Here is a 17,204-nt window from a genome sequence, read left to right as displayed (position 1 = left end):
GAAGGTAGAAGAGCCATCAGGCAAGTCCAGCAAAGGTACAGGAATAAGAGGAGGGAGAGAAAAGAATTCAATACCCTGTAAAGAGGAATATGTTGTTGAGGAGGTACACGAGGGAGAGAGAAGATGTAGCCTTTTAATAGGATGTCCACTGTAGAAGGGAAAAAATTACTAGCCTGCAAACTAGATGGTTTACAGTAGGAACAATATGCAAACAAGGTAGAAAGAGCAACAGCTTCCAGTTCTGAAACAACTTTTTTTCAGGAAAGTTTCTGACAGTTTGGGAGTGTCCTGAACTCTGAAGAATCTAAATCTACTTCATAATATGTCCTAGAAAAAAATGTCAATGGAGTCATAAGTGAAGTGGTAGGAGGAGAAAGGGACGTTAGGGAGAAGTCAGAGTGGTTCCCTTTCAATGAGCAACCATGACAGCTCATCTGAGTTTTAAGGTTGATTCCCTAAGAAAGGTTCAAAAATCAAAGGTTTATAAATTCTGAAGAAGTTCCTATGGAAACAGCCAGGCTTGATCAAGTCCAAAGTGTGGACCTACTAGAGCCATTGTGGTAGGAAGAGGAGGTATACGAGGGCATTTCTGCAAAGCAGTAGAATCCCTCCACCTAGAATAAGACCAACCACAGTGTGAACTCTCCTAGGAAGCAGTGATGATACCACCACTTGCAAGGGGACAATGAATACCATTGTGTCCTCTTGCTCCTTTTACACTTCTTTCCTTCCAACACCTACTAGTTGGTCTATCAATGATGGATGACATATCTAGCACGGCCAGTTTTCTACTACAACTGCAGGACCAGAGCAAGTAAACATCTTCTGTGTTCAGTCTCATAAAAACATCAACTTTGAATTTCTTTTGTTAAAGTCAATGCAAACTGCACAAGCAAACCAGAAAAATTAGTCCTAACATTTAATTGCAACTGCAGTAAGAAAGAGTTGATAACCTGAGCAGACATTCCTTAGGGGATGCCTATTGAAATCAACATCAGCTATCAGTGAAGAAGCTTTGCCCAGGACAGAATTGTGCTGAACTAATCTGGCTGATGGTTGCCTTCTCTCACAAGATGCGTTGTGTGTTACAAGTGGTGGGTACAACTTGAAGGTGGGAGGTTGGCATAATGGTTAAGGTGTTTACCTTACAAACACAAGGTGCAAGGTTTGATTCTCACACATGTGGTAACTGGCTACGCTTAAAACGGTCCCTGGGGCAGTTAGCCTAGTATCTATGAACCTATGAACAATAAACTTCGGATCAAGCAGCTCATAGAAAATCTGGAGTATATTTATTGCAGTGATGACGTGTAGTTACTTGATACAAAGGAACATTGCATAATGAAAACTGTCATCACACTATTAATCAACAATGTAAAAAAAAAAAAGAAGCAACAATAATCACTGGCAGCCAGCCACACAGCAGAAATCCATGAGTAACTTTTAGGGTGCAGTGCTATTAGGATTTGTATCATAAGGCCAGAGTAACAATACTGGAACCTATAACATGAAAAACTGGTGCAATAATCAGTCTAAGAAAAGAGTCACAGAAAAGTCAGGAATGTTATGTTTATTAGCCATTTAATCTATATTGTACAGCGTGGCATTGGCCTAATCCAACACTTCTAACAAGAAAGCAAAGAGCCAAAACTGCTTTCTTAATTCCTTATAAGGACAGTGATAATCCATTCTAATACTTTTTCTTGGCAGCTAGCAAGTTTAGGCCATATCAGTGACAGGGATACAGAGGTAGTGTAATCTGAAGGAGAACAAAATGATTTAAGAACCAAGTGGGAAAAAAATTAAACAAATTAACAATGCGAAAGAGAAAGTACTGTACTTCACAACATTAGAATTACTGTTCTAATTAAAACTGCAAAGGTTGCAATGGCAAAATTTATGTCAGCACACTCATACTCCTGTATTTGGAAAATATTTGTATGACATATGCTTCTGCACTTAACTTTTTTTGATTCCGCACAGGTTTAATAGCCTTTAAAATAAAGTTATACAGTGAGATTCTATGAGAACATACGAAGGTGATCAACTAAACTTCACAAATTCCATAATAAGTTACTCTTTAAAACACCCTGATCTGTGAGATTACCTTTCCTCCGTCTGAAGTTGACTTTCCAGTTCTTTGACTCTTGACTCAAGCTGTGCTGTACCAGCATTTGGTTTCTGAAACCCTTCAAAGTTTGTCAAACGACTTTTCAAGTCTTTATTCTAATGCAAAGAATATAAAAAATATGCTTAATAGCAAAGAAGGTATCAAAATGTTAATTTTTATTCATTTCATTTGTTAATTGTTTAGGTAATAAAAGACTAAATCCACCCTAAAAGACCAGTGAAGAATCACTACACTGGTACCACATGCACTCAGACCTCTCAACTGTCCCTGATCTTCAAGGAGGTCCCTGATATAGACTCCGATTTTAGGTTTGCCCCTCTTAAAACTGGTGACTGCTGAAGAAAAGGAGGTGAATTGCCCTTAATAAATAATGATAGTAATTCAGAGTTATAGACGTTTTACGTCAGAATACCTATATTAATCCACATTCTCTTATTCTGCAAATGTTGCAGGTTAATAGTACAAATATTTAAATAATGTCCCTGACTATTTGAGGATTTGCCTCTGACTCTGTTGAGATTTGTAATGGGTTGAGAGCTATGCATGTACTGACAAACACTAGCTGCTGTGGTACAGGTTACACATTACCGTGACTAAAATAGCTGTAAACTCTCAGTGTAATAACATATACACAAAAGTAATAAGAGAAAACTGAATGACATACAAATCATACGCACCATTAACCAGCTTTGCAGTTTAAACACCTTGAGAAAAAGGTTGCATTGCACAAAAAAAAAAAAAAAAAAAAAAAAAAAAAAACTACACTGGGTAGTAATCAAAGCCCAGTGTGGTTCACATATGTGCACTGGTAATCTGAGAGAAACAGTCCTGTGTCATATTTAAATCAGCAAAGCACAAACAAATGGTGCTGGTTTCAGAACTTCTTAAAGGAAAACTCCACCCTAGAACTAAAAAAATATCTATTTTTTTACTGTATCTGTTTCCTGACCTGTTTTATTACCTCAAAAATCACTAAGTGCTTTATTTGTAATCTGAGCCAAAAGAGGGTGATTAGAGATAGTAAAGAAGCAGTCCTTTTACAGAAGGTATAGAAGATGACAGTGACTCTCACAAATCCCATTGTATGTCAATGGGATGGGAATTCACAATTACTTATGTCTTGCATGAGTCATACAAAGCATTATGGGAAAGAGAAAGGGTTAAGGAAGGACAAAATCACGTTGATACATCAAGCCTCATTGGTAGCCACATTGTGGAAAACAGGCTAAAATTACAAATAAAGCACTTAGAGTGATTTTGAAGTGTTAGAATAGGTCAGGAAACAGAGAGAGTAAAAAAAAAAAGAAATAAAAAGATTTTTTTAGTTCTAGGGTGGAGTTTTCCTTTAACCTAGCAAATGAAGGCCCCAAGCAATTTCACACATCTGAAGTGACATAAAAAAGCTGAATTCTATAGTTTTCCACAAAGGAATTTGTACTTGTGTAAGGTCATGAATGATATTAGGCATTTTTGGCTGGAGGCTGCTGGCATAGGTCTACACATATCTCTTAAGAACTTTTATGAAAAGCTGTGATGGGGATAGAAAGTGAGAAAAGCAAAGGAGCACAAACAAATGATAGGAACACTATAGTGGGCTGATGATGTATACAAGTCATAAAGATGGTAGACGGACACAAAAGTGAGGAGGGAGAACAGAAGTGTAAACTGGCTACCAGCCCAGTCTGGAGAACCTCAATTATTTCCCCCCTCCTAAAAGGACGTGGAGAGGGGGACCTTGATTGTGTGGAGGTGGAAGCCTCATTTGGCTCGATGGTTGGAGCTGAATTGATCAGCGAGTCTTGCACCGGTTGAAGGAGAGATTGTATGGGTTGTAGGTACCTTGCCACCCCTACCTTAACCAGGCCCTGAAGCTCTTCTTGTTCACTGCTTACCAAGCTACCACACATCGGAGGGCCCCTCAGGGGATGAAGTACTGCTATCACCCTGTGAAGGGATATCGTTGGAAAGACAGGGGAAAATGGTTAGTGTACTATGCAGCTGAGCTGCTCTTGACCCCTCTGGATTTGTAGGAAAAGTAACTTAAAAGTGAGAGAAAAAATATATACGAGAGGAAGATGGTAACAAGAAACAGACTCATACTGGTTGTGAAAACAATGCAATTTATTTAATAAAATTAAACATTTACTTATCCAGAAACTGCTATTAAGAAATGTTTCACATTTTTACTTCTTGAATGACTACATCCTGCAGAGATCACTTTACACCTATTGAGAGGTGTATGGTCTGCCATCAGGTTTCTTTTTATGTTAGGAGACTGCCCTGGGTTGTTGTGGTATAACCTCAGTAGAAAACCTCCATAGAGATTCTCGTGAAAGCAAGTAGAATAAAATAAAAATGAACCTCAAAATGATAACAAATAAATATCAGATAGCCAAAATGAAATGCCGGTCAGCAATAAGAAGACAGCAATAAGACTCTGGAGACTTAGATTCAGTCTGATGACGACTTCTTTACAAAAGAATACCAACAGCTATTGATGATGTAACAATTTTTTCCTGGGCTACCCCTTTACCTCCCTTGGGTTTGTCCATTAAAGGCTACGCCCCTGACCACATCGCCTAAGTACTACTGGCTAAACCCAGAACCCAACCCTCTATCAAGTGTATATACTGAAACTCCTAACACGCTGACTTGAACACTGTACAGCGCTAGGACAGCATTCATATCAGCTTTCACTAGACAAGAATAATAAAGAGGTAGTCATCAGACTGAATCTAAGTCTCCAGAGTCTTCTGATTGCTGACTGAGATATCTGACATTTATTTATCATTTTGAGGTTCACTTTTATTTTTATTATTTTATTCTACTGGTTTTAACTGCTCTACTAGATTTTACAGTCACATTTGGTCCTGGTGACTAAGATTGTACTGAAATTTTCAACTGAGGTTACAATACTAAGGTTTTTCCACTGAGGTTACAGCACAACAGAATCAGGTCAGGCCCTAACATCTAAGGAGACCTGACGGAAGGGTCATGCACCTCTCAGTAGGTATAGAGATCTCTCTGTATCTTGTGCCTTCCTCCCCAGGGGGAAGGCAATGTTCAAGTTCGGTGCAACTGATACCACTCCTGAATGACTACATCGGGATAAATGGGTATGGATGGCACTTCTTATTAATGCTTGTTATGTCATATGAATTACTAACTGGTTTACAACTTTACCGTGGCACTAAAAAGTGACAATATTAGTGTTTCAGTGACAGTTATGCTGTCATTATCAATATATCAATATATGCATTATTGATATATAATGCATTTCCTTGCAGTTTTAGTAGATCAATATCATACGATGACACTCATTTCTGTGGTTTTACTATAATGACTGCACATAGATGGTTTGTGATCTAACAAACTTGGTATTGCATTAAAAATGCAACATTTATTTCTTAAAGGGATATGTTTTTGTGAGACTTTTTATATGGTTTATATTTATTAGCACTCTGCACAAGTCTTGCAACTCCTCTCTAGTGCTGATTTCTACTTATCTTCTCTTCAGCGCTTGAGATGTGAAAAGGGAAGAAAAAAGAAAGCAGTTTACTAATTGCATTTTTGCGTTTGTGTGTACCATGGCTAAAACCAATTCATTAATTATAGCTTATATCAGATTAACCGTCTTTTATTGTCTTTTAACTGGTGTCAGCACATTTCACCCCTTATATGCTTTATGTTCTGAAGTAGTTCACTGTTTTTCCTGAGGAAATGGAGCATGTTACTGCATAAATGTGTGACTGGGTCTTGGTGAAAGACTTCATGCAAATATATGGAAAGATGAGAAGGTAGCTATCCTGGAAAAGCTACTGCAGTGCATGTCTTTTTTCATAAGCGCTATGGTGTTTAACTTAGTAAATTGTTACAGCCAGTACTAAACATTCCTGAGTTGATAAATTCACAGGCACCATGGTGTTTGTGAAAGGAATGAGTTTGGGAATTGATGCATTGATCTACTTCAGAAAAGTTTTCTGCTAAATCAACATCAATAGATAGTCAATTTCAAAAAGTAAGGCCTCATTCATGCAAGGATTGTAAACCTTGCAATTTCAAGTGAACGGTCAACACTGCAATTAAACGTTCACCTTAGATTTTAGGTGTGTGTGTGTGTGTGTGTGTGTGTGTGTGTGTGTGTGTGTGTGTGTCTCCTGCCAATAGTACTATGGTAACGTAATTCATCATTTAATTCTGCAGATTACTCAGGATGGTCTGAAGTACTGAAGTTTGTAGCAATGGAATCATACCAATTATGTAGTGCAGCCAACTCCTGCACAGTTCCCACCCTCACCACAACTTGGGTGTGGTGCCTTAGTCTACTCAATCAGTTTTTGAAGCACAGGAAAAAACATTACAATATGTGTGTATATAGGGCACTACAACATAATAAGAATATCTTTCAAAGTATGTTGACTTTTTTTCCATATGACTCAGTAGAAAATGTATAAAGTAATTACTTCACAACATTTACTATAACTATATGATTGAACAAATGCAGCAAATAAATACTTCATAAAATACTTCAGGTCTGACTCCGACATGGTAGTAACAACACCTTTTCTACAACAGACAAAAAAGATTGTATTTTTACTACTTTAAACGATTTAATAAAACTGATTTCTAATATGTGCATATACATATTACAGATAAACACACACGGGTGCCCACACAGATATACAGTATATATATATATATATATATATATATATATATATATATATATATATATATATATGAATGGTCCAACTTATAGTGAGATACAAAGGTATGAACAGTAGACCAAGTTGTTGCAGCACAAATTTTGTCTATGAAAACTCTAGCAAAATAAGCAGTGAAGGTAGCCACTGCTCTGGCAGAATTTGCCTTGAGTTTACGTGGGAAATATCCAATCCTTTTTCTTTATAATCAAAGGCAATACAACTATTGAGCCATCTGGATAATGTGATTTTAGAAACACCTTGTCCCAACTTAGTCTTAGCGAATGAAATAAAAAGTTGATGTTTTCCTAAATCCTTTGGTAGGTAAAATTTCAGTGGGCGGTGAACACCCATCAAGTGTGAAACATATTCCCCTTTGTTGGAAAAATTTGAAAAGAAACCTGGCAGACTAATTGTCTGGTTAACAGCAGCCTCTGATGTCATTAGTGGAAGAAAATTAGGGTTAGTCTAAAGGTACACCCTATCCTTCTGAAAATGTATGTAGAAAGGTTTTCAAGCTAAGGCTTGAAAGCTTCAAAGGGACACCTTGTCCTTCTGGAAAATTACATAGGAAGCTTTGCAGGCTAAGGCTTGAAAGCTTCAAAATTCGCTTGACAGATGCGACTGCCACTAGAAAAATATTTTTTTTCAAGAAATAAACTTAAAATCTGCTGATGCTGCTAGTTCAAAGGGTGATCAGATTAAGGCCTGAAGCAACAATGTGATATCACAAGGAGGGAGGACTGGATTTCTCATAAGGGTGTCTGAAAAGAAAGGTTCCTTTTATAGCTAGTGTTGGCTAGTGTTGGCTGAATTTTGTTATTTGCTAGTAATTACAGGTGTGGGGGTAGCCACATTCTTTGATTTCCTGTCCTTGCATATTTAAACTGGTGCATGTGAAATAATTCCTGCTTTAAAACTTCAGCTTGGCCAGCTAAGAACTTGGTTATATTCAACTGGACGTATAAGAGAATTTAAGTACCTTTATCTGCTCTTTTTTTTTTAAATACAGTATTTAATTTGAGTGTTGAAGGAATTTTTAACTGAAGTTATTCTGCTCTTCAGTTATTCCCACCCACCCGCCCTGTTTTTGTTTTGGTGTTAATCTTAGTGGCATTGAAACTGTCCGCCCCTCAGCCTGCCTCTGGGCCCATCTCATTTGCTCACTCAACTGAGTGCAGTGAGATCATATTCTGATTTCAGGCACTCCTACTGTGTACAAAGAGAGCATCTGGGAAATAGAAAAAAAAAATTAAGCTTATTTCCTGCCTTTCTTGTTAAGTGGTACAGACTATTTGTAGGCTTCTGAGCCCCCAAGCCCTTCTGTGTTTGAGGGAAGCCTTCTAGCTTGTTTTTTTTTTCTTATAACTAGCCAGTTTTCTAGTTTCAGCACTCAAATCTGTTTCTTTGATCTCAGCACTTGTTCAGAAAAAAAAAAAAAAAAAAAAATTTCATCTGCTTTTACTGTACTTGTGTTTTTACCTACTTCTTTTTACTTTTGCATCATCTTAAAATACTCAATTGTATTTATTACTGCTTGGTGTAACTCATTCTAAGCCTTTTGGTTTAAACACTTGGGCTTCGGACCAGTTAGTTGTTTTGCACTGAGAGGGTTTGTGGTCTGCACTGTTGTGGCAGAACAGGTAGCTTACATCCTTCTAGGTTGGGAACTGCTGATTGAGTGCTCAGTGTCTGTTATTCTAAAAGTGTATTAATTCAGGTTTAAGCACTTGGGCTTTCAAGCCAGTTATTTTACATTAAGAGGGTTCGTGGTCTGCACTCTTGTGGGAGGAGAGGCTGGACTCTGCCCTTCTGAGCTGGGAATTTCTGGTTAAAGGCTTATAGTGCATGCATATCTGAATGGTTTCTTACTGAAGTTGGTACGCCTTGTTTGCTGTGGCATAGACTGGATTCGGGCCTGCTGGATCTAGCTTTGTTTGTGTAACTTGAGCACTAATCCAGACATTCTCTAAAGTATTCAATGGTATTTATTACTGCTTGGTTGTAACTTGATTAAAGTGTAGCTATCATTCAAGTCTTTTGGATTAAGCACTTGGGCTTCAGACCAGTTGTTTTACATTAGGAAGGTTTGTGGCAAGCACTGTGGTGGCAGGACAGGTAGCTTTCATCCTTCTAAGTTGGGAACTGCTGATTGAGAGCCCAGTGTCCAAGTGTATTAGTTCTGGTTTAGGCACTTGGGCTTCAGGCCAGTTATTTTACATTAAGAAGGTTCGTGGTCTGCACTCTTGTGGGAGAAGAGGCTGGACTCTGCCCTTCTGAGCTGGGAATTTCTGGTTAAAGGTTTATAGTGCCTGAATATTTGAACTGTATCTTACTGAAATTGGTTCACCTTGTTTGCTCTAGCATAGACTAGATCCAGGCCTGCTGAATCTAGCTTTGTTTATATGCTTGTTGTTTGTTTGCTTGTTATTTCCCTGGAAGCTAATTCCACCTAATACGCAACTTCGCAGCGCTTCTGTGGATCACTAGTGATTGCTGCATTGCTTACTGTACTTATTTCCTTGTTTCAATTGAAAGAAAGTTACTGTTTGTCGTTTTTGCATTTAGTTACTTGTAACACATTGCACTCAAGTTACCTGGCACTTGCTCACTAAAGCAATTATATAAGTCAGCACTAAAAATTAAAAGCACTACACCCTCACTCCCCACTGGCCCTTGTTTTCAATTAAGGAATTCCCAATATTATTCTAGCATGTCCAAAGGTCAGTTGTCAATCTTCTCTCCGGTCCAGCTGGTGAATCTGGGAATCTTGAGGCAATGTTATAACTGCCTCATGTACACAGACAACCCTCTCCTCCTCCCACATAACACAAATACTTGCGAGAGATGCAGCTATTTAGCCAAACTGGAGGCTGAGCTCTCTCAACTCAGGACTGGCAAGACCAGACAGGAGAAGGCAACTACACACACCACAAAACCAGCCTCACATAATGCTACCACTCCACTGAATCAAACACATAAACACACAAAGACATACTCGGAGGCTCTGAGTAAAAATTTACCTAAACATCAGAGACCTCCAAAGCAGACACCCAAACAACTGCTACCTCAAGACACCCCACAAGCAACACATAAACCACAAAAGCAGTGTGCAAAGCAGTCACAGCCCTTAAGGCTAAATACAACACCAAACATACTTGTCATAGGTGACTCCATAGTCAGACACACTGACGTCCCACTCACCAGGCTGAACAAGGAGAGGGTCACAGTAAGCTGCCTATCGGGCGCTAGAATCCGCCACATAACACAAGCACTTTCGGGTCACTCCACGGCAAGTACAAATATGACACAGTCATTGTCCATGCTGGTGTGAACGACCTGAGACGTACCTCCCTGGACTACATGAAAAGAGACATAGAGGAGCTCTCTGATTATGTAGCCCAGGCAGGTATGACCCTAACCCTGAGCAGTATCCTTCCTTCACCAAGAATGATGCCACAATATAGAGACAAGATGATCAGCTTTAACAATTGGCTTAATGTCTGGTGTCATTCAAAGGGGATCCAGTGTCTGTCTGCCTGGGATGACATGCTTGACAAGCCACGCTGCTTCTAAGGGACGGCTTGCACCTGAAACCCCTGGGATTCGGATATTGGCTAAGGCTCTTGCCACCCCATAGTGCCTTTTTAGGCAAGGCTCAAATTCTAAACCTACCACCCTAGAAAACAACACTGGGAAGAAACTGAGGGTAATGCTGCTCAATGCCAGAAGTCTAAATCTCAAAATGCACGCACTCGAGGCCCTTCTCAGTATGGAGAACATCGATGTCTGTGCTGTAACTGAAACCTGGTTCAAGGCTCCTGAGAGCACCCTGGCACTATTAGGTTTTACCTCATATCATGCGTTCCGGCCCCAAAATCCAGACCACACCACAAAAGGAGGGGGTGTATCCATATTCATAAAGGATACCCACACCTCCAGGTTGGTGGCAACGCACGAAGCTTCGGAAACCATCCAGGTGCAGCTAACCATAGGCAAAACTGCTCTACAAATTGTAGCATGCTACAGTCCACCCTCTCAAACTCAGGAACCCCACACAGCCTTCCTGAAGACACTGGAGGGTATAAATGTATCTCCAAACACCATCATATTGGGTGACTTCAACTACCCGAATATAGACTGGGAACATTACTCAAGCCCTAACTTTCTAGCCCAATGGTTCCTGGAGTTCATAAATTCAAACGCCATGGAACAGCTAGTCACTGTTCCCACGAGAGGAGAAAATGTACTAGATCTCATTGTCACAAACATGGGGACAAAATGCTCCACACCGGAAGTATATCCCTCATTGGTGAGATCTGATCATAAACTAATCTCACTGGAAATCCACATCCCGCCCCCACCCCAAACAAAAAAGACCATAGTTAAGAACTTCTCTAAAGCAAACTTTACACTACTCAAGACTGGTGTGGTATCCTTCAAGGTCCCTGAGCCAGTGGAAACCACAACCCAAGCTGCGGAAGCCCTTACAAATGCCTTCTATGAACACCTCCAGGACTGCATGGATCAGGCAATCCCAAATAAAACCAAGACTCTTTCCACAAAGGGCAAACGTCCAGTCTGGTGGACCCCAGCCATTAACAAACTTTACAAGAAGAGGAGAAAGCTATTACATGATAGAACAAAATCCATAAAAGGGAAGTCACCCCTGATCATTATTAGTAAAAAAATACGAGCACTCATAAAATCAACTAAGGCCAATTTTGAGAGAAAAATTGCCATGGATTCAAAGGACAATCATAAGGCCTTTTTCAGCTATGTTAGGAACCTGGGTGGAAACTCCCAGATATGTTCAGAATTAGTCCAAAATGATACAAAAATCACTGAACCCACAGACATTGCCAACATACTGGCAGACAGGTTCAGTGCAAACTTCACCCCCCTCTCCCCCCCTAAAGGAGAGAGAACTATCCCAGCCGAGTGTAGCCTCCCGGACATCTCAAATGCGCAGGTGAAAGCTGCTCTCTCTAAAGCTAAAAACACAGCATCAATGGGACCGGATGGTGTCCCCGGCTGTGTGCTACATGAGCTAAATGAGGAATTAAACCCGCACATAAGGCAGCTGTTTAATCTCAGCCTTACCACAGGATACGTGCCCAATTGTCCCACTCCACAAAGGCGGCGCCTCTACGGACCCTGGTAATTACCGCCCCATAAGCTTAACAAGTCTAGTCTGCAAAGCTATGGAGAGGATCATAATGGAGCTCAAAAACAAAGATATAGGGGACTTGCAGACATTGGACCCGACCCAGTTTGGCTTTGTCAAGGGAAGATCATGCCTTTTGAACTTGGTCGACTTCTTCGAAACAGTCACCAAGGCCATTGATGAGGGAAAGGCAGTCCATACAGCCTACCTTGACCTTGCAAAGGCTTTCGACACAATACCCCACTCGGGTATTGTAGAAAAACTTACCAGCTTAAATGTAAACCCATATGTCACAAGATGGGTTGCAAACTGGCTTAAGGACAGAACCCACAGGGTTAGAGTTGCTGGCGCTGTGTCAGACTCCAAGCCGGTCACAAGTGGTGTCCCACAGGGCTCGGTCCTTGGCCCCCTATTGTTTGGCATCTACTTCTCAGAAGTACAGGCCAACATAGGAGGACTTTGGCTGACAAAGTTTGCAGACGACTGCAAACTGGGCGCCATAGTGGGAAGTGCATCAGACACGGATATCCTTCAGAAGGGACTCACGGAAACAGATAGCTGGTGCCAGAGCCATGGCCTGAAGTTAAACGCCAAAAAATGTATAGTCATACCCTTCGGGAAAAACAAGGTAACCCCAAGCTACCATATAGGTGGCAATCCACTAAGCACAGAAGAGGTTATCAGGGACCTGGGGACCCAGGTTGACAGTGGCCTTTCTTTTGACACTCACATTGCTAAAGTGGTTAGAAAGACCTTCTACATTGCCCACCTGATCATGAAGGGATTCACATCCAGATCTAGTGAGGTCATTGTTCCCCTGTACTCTTCACTTATCAGACCAATGATCGAGTACAATGCCCCATTCGGGATGTATCTCACCCGACATCTGCAGCAATTGGAGAGACCCCAAAAGTTCCTCACCAAAAGGATAAAGGGACTCCAAAATCTGTCGTATGCTGCCAGATTGAAGAAACTCCAGCTCTATTCAGTCGCATACCGTCTGCTCAGAGGTGACATGTGCCTGACATACAAGGCCATGTCCAACCCGGAATTAATGGACATGCTCCACCTCAAAAAATCCAAATCCACCAAAACCACTAGAGCAAGCGACTTAAACCTTAGCACGGATATAAATAGGACGTGCTGGAGGGATAGATTTATCACTCGGAGACTCCCTATGCTGTGGAATAAAATCCCGGTCCATGTGAGGCAGAGCACCTCGCTGACTCTGTTCAAGAGAAATCTAGACCTGTGGATGGGAGATCGTAGGTTTACCCCGGGAATCATCTCTGTGTCACTGCTGGACAGAGGCACAACAAACTAATGGGCACAGTATTTTTTCATATAAGGGGTGGCGTAAGCCACAAAAATTTGGGCTAGGCTTATAAATGCCTTAGGGCAGATAGTCTAGTATAAACCTATGAACCTATGAACCTATGAACCTAAAAAAAAAAACAGAACAGCAATGGTACGCATGTACAGCAACAGTGCACGGCCAAAAATGAAGTCAAATCCAAATGAAAAAAAAAAAGACTTAAAAAAGGCTTATGCCGAAACCGGTTTGCAGCTATTTGTCGATTTATTATTTGTACGATAAAAAGAAATTGGTTATTCACTTGTTCTGTGCTGGCCGTGTCTTTTTTCATGTGGATTTGCCCTTTTATAAAAAGCCTTAGAAAGTTTCAGAGATGCAGTGGTGTTCTGGTTTTCCCCAACATGAAAACTGGATATGGCTATTAGCTGAATCTTAATTGTTAAGAAACTGGCACCTTCCTGGAATAACCATGCTGGGGCTGGTCCTGCTGCACCTTTTCCCTTCCCACCTGAACACCAACTGCAGTAGCTACTTTGCCCTGATCCCTCCAAAGGGGCAATAACAGAGGATGTTCTAGTCCACAATTGGCCCCCAGGTCTCCTGTATGCTCTCCCAGCTTTGCCCCTTGTAACCAAGTTTCTGCATAAAGCCATCAGGTGCAAGGCAACAGCATTCTCATTACTAGGATGCAATCCAAATGTCTTCTAGGCCTCTTCCCATTCTATTACCTTTCCTTCTCTAAGTATGTTACCAATACATTGGTTCCTTTGACATCTTCCTCCAGTAAATTCCAGCCACCTTTTGTCTATTCTCTGAACCTCAACTGCAGTAATCCCTGTCAGCAGCATCTCCTTTCTCCATTTCCATGTTGGCTTAAGTTCTTAGTATACTTTCTGCTATTTACAACTATAATATTCTGTACGACTGTTGTTATTCTCCTTAAGGATCTGCATCCAAAATTCCATTCTTTACTTGTTTCGTGAGTTAGCCTTCCCCTCCCCACTTCATCATCATACTTTTCCACTTTGAACTGTAACTTTCTGCTTGTGTTATGTACAAGAGCTTTAACTGTGTAGCTCTAAAATAACCCTTCAGGTTACTCCCAAAGTTCATTGTTCTATTGGGAGGATCAGCTTATCTCACTTAATTCATGTCTTCTTCTCCTCCCAAATAAAATTCAAATCTTTACTATTTACTATCCACAACTTTTCCTCTGGTTGAAAAAATATGCCTGACCTGTGTATAAAACTAAAGGTACAAAAAAATATTTTTTACTGCTTGTTTCTTGCTATCCATATCTATAGACCAGAGCTTCCAGTTTCTCAGTTTTTTTCTATTATCTTTTGTTTAGTATCTTCCCACATATCCTTAGCTAGCATAACCAAATCATTTTTAATCCATACTCCTAAATACTTAATTTTATCATGTCTCTGTAAACATGGTTATCACTAGATTAATTAATGTGTGGGTACATTGTTTATAGTTATAGCCATTGTTTTATCTTTAATTTTAAATCCCCTCAAAAAGCTGGAATTGTTACACAATATTCCACAACACTGAGAAGGCCTTTTTCGGTTCTATCAGGTACAAAACAGTATCATCTGCAAATAAAGCCAACTTTTCTTGAACACCATACCAACTGTATCCTTCAATTTCTGATTCCCTTCTTTTCTTTGCTAATGGTTCTAAATATAATGTAAATAAAGGGGAAAGAGGACATCCCAGCCTGGTTCCTCTGTTCAGACACAACTTGTCAGAGAGGATCCCTCCCACTTTGATTTTTGTCTCTGACTCCCTCATATATCTTCCAATTAACCTTATTAACTGTATCAGGAAATGCAAATACTTGCTGCTATTGCCCTACTCATAACCCAGCTTACTCTGTCGAATGCTTCCTCTGCATCACAACTCGCCAATAACTGTAGTATTTCCTTACATTTTGCTTCCCTCTGAATCATCACTGTTCTATTAATGTTGTCAAATGTTTGCCTCCCCTCCCCAAATCCACACTGGTCCATAGCTAATTCCAGTAGCATCTTTGCCATTCTTTTAGCCATTCTTAACATAATCACTTTATAATCATGGTTTAAAATTGAAACGGGACTATGTGAAGGTGGATCAGATGGATCTTTACAGTGTTTAGGTATTACAGCCAACACAGCTTATTTCCGGGATACTGGTGCCTACCTTCCTTTTAAAATACTATTAAACAAAACCCTTCCAGATCTATTATCACATTCTTTCCTCCTTAGCTTTCAAACTTTCACTGGAATACCATCTGTTCCTAGAAACCTTCCTGTAGATTATATATCACTATGTTTATCGTACCTCCTCCTATCTTAACTGTTAGTTGTTGGGTTTCATCTGACTTTAACCTAGGTATACTTAAGTCTTCCATAAATATTTCCATTTGTCTTTTTTTTCTTTGTTTCTCCACTTCTCTGCTTTATAAAAAAAATTCATAAAGGTTCTGAAATATCTCTAATACCTCTACAGGATCTTTGGTTGTTTGTCTTGTTATAGGCTACAATCCTTTCTACTGTTTGCTGCTTAACTCACTGTGTCAAATGTTTCTGTGCTCTGGAGTTACTATCAAAAACAGTCGCTTAACAGTGATCTTTCTAAATTCATGCATATTATTCAGGTACTCTCTTATTTTCTCTTTAGTACTCTACAATTGCACCTCTTATTGTTCTGCAAGATTCTCCTTATTTTGTAATACTTTAACTTTTGTCAACCCATCTAAATAATTCTTATTTTATTTATTTAGCATTTGTTGACAGGGAAAGTCTGACTGGGACAGAGCCTATTTTCAGCACAGGCCCAGGGAGAAATACTCCAGATGCAAGTCTTTGGAATGAGGGAGGAAACCAACTCGACCGCAGGGAGGACATGTACACTCCACACGGAAGACACCTCAGCCGAGAATCGAACCGAAGAACCTCTTGCTGTGAAGTGAAAACGTTAACCACTGCATCACTGCGCCACCCTCATTATTTCTTAAGTAGATCTCTTTCTTTTATTTCTACCCACTTTTTAATCTCCACTTTTATTTTATCCCACTCACTAGTTATATCTTCTGGAGTACTTTCCATCTTCCCCTCCTGGGCAGTTTCTACTACCCATTCCTTAAATTCCTCTTTAACAAGCAGGTGGGGAAGTGCCAGTGTCATCTGTACTTCATTACCCTGCATTTTTATCTTAGTAATTACTGGCTCATAATCTGAAATAGTTATTGGAAATGTATCAAAGTTCTCAATTAAATGGCATGTCCCTGTGAAATATAATTTCTGTCAAGTCTAGCCCAGTTACTGTACCTTGGGGAATAATATGTAAATTCTCTGAGCTTCTACTACTCAATTCATATCTTTCATATCAAATATTTTCATAATTTCTGCAGAAATCGACCCTCTTTTGTTATATTTTCCTTTCTAGGCTCCCCAGATACATTCTTATCATTGCAAATAAAATTCCAGTCCCCTTCTACAAGTAATACTTCCTGCTGAAAGCTGATTATTTCTCCTGTTTAAGCTCCAAAACAGCAGTTTTAGGTGGAATATAAATACATGCCAGTGTAATCTTTATTCCTTGCCAGTAGCCCCTTACTGCTACAAATCAGCAATTATCTTTTCCCCCCTCTTTTATCACTACTAGTGCTCCTCCAGCAATGAATGCAATTACTATTATTTTAACTTGTCTCCAATATTCTGTAGAACATCCATCCGGAAAATCCTTTATCAAGTTCACATTCTCTGTTCTTTCTAAAGGTGTCTCCTGCAGCACTGCTATTTGGACTTTGTATTTCTTAATATATTCTTTCATGTTTGTCTATACCTGCAAGACCTTTCACATTCCAAGATAATATAGAAAGCATTACCATAATGGTAA

General features: G+C 39.8%; 1 protein-coding gene across 2 annotated transcripts in view; it reads right to left on the bottom strand.

Moving 5' to 3' along the window:
- Positions 1-17,204, bottom strand: part of CGN (cingulin) — a 1,354,172-nt gene that overhangs the window by 108,968 nt on the left and 1,228,000 nt on the right. For both annotated transcript variants that reach the window (XM_044080636.1, XM_044080637.1), the window contains exon 18: positions 2,108-2,226. In XM_044080636.1, the coding sequence (XP_043936571.1) occupies positions 2,108-2,226 (119 nt within the window). The remainder of the gene's footprint in view (positions 1-2,107; positions 2,227-17,204) is intronic.

The sequence above is a fragment of the Protopterus annectens genome, chromosome 8.part0, assembly GCF_019279795.1.
Source record: "Protopterus annectens isolate FY-2018-M chromosome 8.part0, PAN1.0, whole genome shotgun sequence".
Taxonomy (NCBI): Eukaryota; Metazoa; Chordata; order Ceratodontiformes; family Protopteridae; genus Protopterus; species Protopterus annectens.
This window is presented reverse-complemented; position numbering and strand designations above follow the sequence as displayed.